Here is a 3,580-nt window from a genome sequence, read left to right on the forward strand (position 1 = left end):
TACAGCAGTGTGTACGGCGTCACGGACGTGAATAAAGTGTGTACAGCAGTGTGTGCGGCGCCGCCTCCGTAGGTCGCTCCAAAAAACAGCACGACAAGAAACGCACAACAAGGAGAAACAAAAGAATGACCACAAGCGCACGACGCATGTGAGTGGCGCGACGTCGCAGACTTGGATGGAGTGTACGACGTGGGTACAGCAGTGTGTACGACGTCGCTGACGACACGTCGCGTCTCCGCGAGTCAAGCAATGCAGCGAATGTATGTTACCACTAGAAAAAAATGTTACTTAAATCTTTGGTCAAATCTTTCAGTGTGTCTAGGAACTGTGTGTCTCCTTGTATGGTACTGAGGATCTGTTGGGTCAATTGGTGTGTGGTTTTCTTTAAGTCTATCGTGTTGTTAGTATTTCCTGCGAGCAGCGCATGCGCGTTTTTATCCGTGAACGGTTGTTGTGGCTTTTGTGATGCTGATGGTGGTGTGGATGGTGTGCTGTTGCTTACACTACTATCCGCGTTGTGTTGTGTTTGTTGTTGCGTGGCCGCTTTCGACGGGTCCAATGGCGACGGCCCGGATGGGGTGGATTCGTTCGTGTCGGATTGGCCGCCGTGCGCAGGTGTATGCAGTTCCGCCTCGTCATCTCCTCCGTCGTGCTCCTCATCGTCCTCGTCGTTGACGTCGTCCAACTGCTCCTCCTGCAACACTTTGTCCAATGTTGCGTCGTCCAACTCGCTTCCATCTGCGTTTGCCTCGTCGTCTGCGTCGTGTGATGACGACGGATCGGTTTCTTCCATAAAATCTGGCTCTTCGTTTTCTAGATATTCGATTTCGGGCAACACTTCTTCGTCTTTATCGATAAAATTGTCAGATGGCTCCTTGGACATGTCGAGTAGTTCTAATGCGCCGTGCTGCGAGGTTGATTCGGAGGGTGCTGTGTCCGATGATTTCGACGCGTCGTTTGTGGTAGCGGAGGGTGTTGTTACAGATCCTATTCCCCATAAAGGGATTTTATCCAATTCTGTGTCCCACTCATCCTTTATGGTTACACGAGTGGCAGGTGCCCCCGGGTGAGTAGAGCCGATACCGGAGGAAGCAGGGGTTTGGTGACCAGTGGAACCATTACCAGAGGATTGACCTCCTCCACTGCCTTGGGTAGTACCATCCCCACCTTCTTGTCCTTCCCCACCAGAAACTCCATCTGCCAAATCAGCATCATTGAAACTGCCACTACTACCCGATTGATTTGGGTGCGGGTTGGGTTTTGGTTTGGGTGGATTGAGAGGAGGGGGGTCGTCCCCGGTACTAACCTTGCCGCCACTAACAACGGTGGCCCCTAGGGCGCCGGAATCAATGGGTTTACCATCTGGCGGTGCGGGGCCTGTTTCACCTTTTCCACCGACTGGACCCACTGCACCAGACGGGCCGGTTTCACCCTTGTGCCCATTGTTACTGACATCCTGCGATGTTACTTCGGTGTTGTCGGAGTTAGGCGCCTGAGGTGGTGCCAGTGCCGTTGGTGGTGTGTCCCTCCCTGATGCATCCGGCCCTGATGATGGTTCTGACGGTGTTGATACTGTTGGTGGTTTCGGCCCTGGTGCCGGTGCAGATGGTGCTGGTGGGTCCGTGGCTGTCTCTTCGACCGCTTCTGGTGTTGTAGGTGATGCTGCAGCTGATGGTTCTCCTGCACCTGGTGGTACTGGTCCCGGTGCGGGGGCGGGTGCCGGCGGTGAATCCTCCGGACCGTTACCTGTCGTGATCTGTGTAGTTCCAGTACCTGTGAGTTGGAACGAAAAGGAAGAATATGGACATGACTCCGGTGTTGTGCAGTGGTTGCTCATGGTAGGCCACACGGTTGGTGCGTGCGGTCGTTTCACGGCTGACCTCTGGTCGCGTGACGAGGCAGCAGACGGACGGGGGTCGGGTGCCACCCCGGGAAAAGACTCTCGCTCTCCCACCCACACACAACACACAACACACAACACACACAACACACACAACACACACAACACACACAACACACACACAGTGTGTGTGTGTATCTGCGTCTGCGTCTGCTTCTACGTCTGTCGACGTCTCTACGTCTCTACGTCTCTACGTCTTTCTATCTGCCGCGATGACTCTCCCCGGTCGCCCCGTCGCTCTCTCTCCACTCATTCAGGTGTTTGCATAGTGGTATATGTGTTTGTGTGTGCGTACTGCACGTGGTTGTTTCATACTACGTATTTCAAGCACTTCTTTTTGTGTTTTGTGGTATTTGCTGTATCATGTGTTCATCAAAATACATGTACTTACCTTTAGCCTTGTGGCTAGCTTCGGATCCAGTGTCATCCTTCCAAGAACTCCACTCTTGAAGAGATTCCTTCTGCCACTGTCCCCAGAAGTCCGGTTCGCCGTTCTTTATGTTCGCCGCGTCGTCGTTCGTTTGCTTCGGAGCGTCGTGCGAATCCGTTGTATGACCTGCACTCGATGTACCTGCAATAACGCCACTGTTGTGTTGTTGTTGTGCTGCCGTTGCCGCTGCCGGTGATGGCGCTGCCGGTGTTCCCGCTTGCATGTAGTTGTCTTGTGTGTTTCCATGTCTTAAATAACCATTTGGCATAATCACCTGTTCGGCGTTAGTCGTGCCATGAGGTTGGAAAAGGGTTACGCGGATCGCGAACATACAAACGATGTGCATAAAGTACTTCATTTTGGTGTAGTCCACGTGTGCGGTAAACAACCCGTGCTGTGCACGATGCAAGTTGGATGGACAATGGAACTTTGTTGCAAAAGTTTTGGTGCGGGGAATTTTGGACACAAATCGTCTGTGTCTGTGTGTGTTTTTGTGTAAGAGAAACAGGGGGTGTGCTAATGACAAAATGGGTGTGTAAACGACAAAAGGGGTGCGTATAAAAAGAATAAAAAAACGTAAGCATAAAAGAAAAACGAACACGAAAACAACAATGAATGAAACACGTGATTAAACAAAAAAAAGGCCACACGAAGAACAATTATCACGCAAGGATGATTCAACATATTGTTCTGTTTATGTTTTTGTTTTTTTTTTAAATTCGTTGTAAAGTTTAACATTTTGTTAACAATGCACCACTTATCATGTTACATAAATGTATGTACATATACATAGTTGTACATAATTCTACACAAAAAGTGAAACATCCTAACAATGTGCAAATGTGAACATATACAACATGTGAAAGCGTCACACGTGTCGATATGGTAACGTGTCAACGTGTCGATATGGTCACGTGTGAAGTTGTAAATGGAAAAAAAAAAAAGTTGTTTAAAAAAAAAACAAAGTTGTACAAAAAAAAAAAAAAGTGGTAAAACAAAATAAAACGTAACAAAAATGAAATGTAACAAAAATGAAATGTAAAACAAAATAAAATGTAACAAAAAATGAAATGTAAAAAAAATGAAATAAAAACAGGAAAAAAAAACAAATAAAATAAATAAATAAATAAAAGTATGAACGTGTAAACTGTGTGCATATGGTATGGTGTCCAACATGTGCAGTGGTAACACAAAAAATAAACAAAGTGCACTAAAATATCAGGAAAAACACAAACAAGCAATGTACACAT

General features: G+C 47.7%; 1 protein-coding gene across 1 annotated transcript; it reads right to left on the reverse strand.

Annotated features, from left to right (window-relative positions):
• Positions 1–271: 271 nt before the first annotated feature.
• On the reverse strand, positions 272–2,688 carry AK88_02094 (uncharacterized protein; the record flags this gene model as incomplete). The annotated part of the gene is made up of 2 exons (XM_012479728.1): positions 272–1,773; positions 2,292–2,688. 2 exons carry the CDS (start codon positions 2,686–2,688, stop codon positions 272–274), a joined length of 1,899 nt encoding a protein of 632 aa, XP_012335151.1.
• Positions 2,689–3,580: the final 892 nt, after the last annotated feature.

This window comes from Plasmodium fragile (assembly GCF_000956335.1).
Source record: "Plasmodium fragile strain nilgiri unplaced genomic scaffold supercont1.19, whole genome shotgun sequence".
NCBI lineage: Eukaryota > Apicomplexa > Aconoidasida > Haemosporida > Plasmodiidae > Plasmodium > Plasmodium fragile.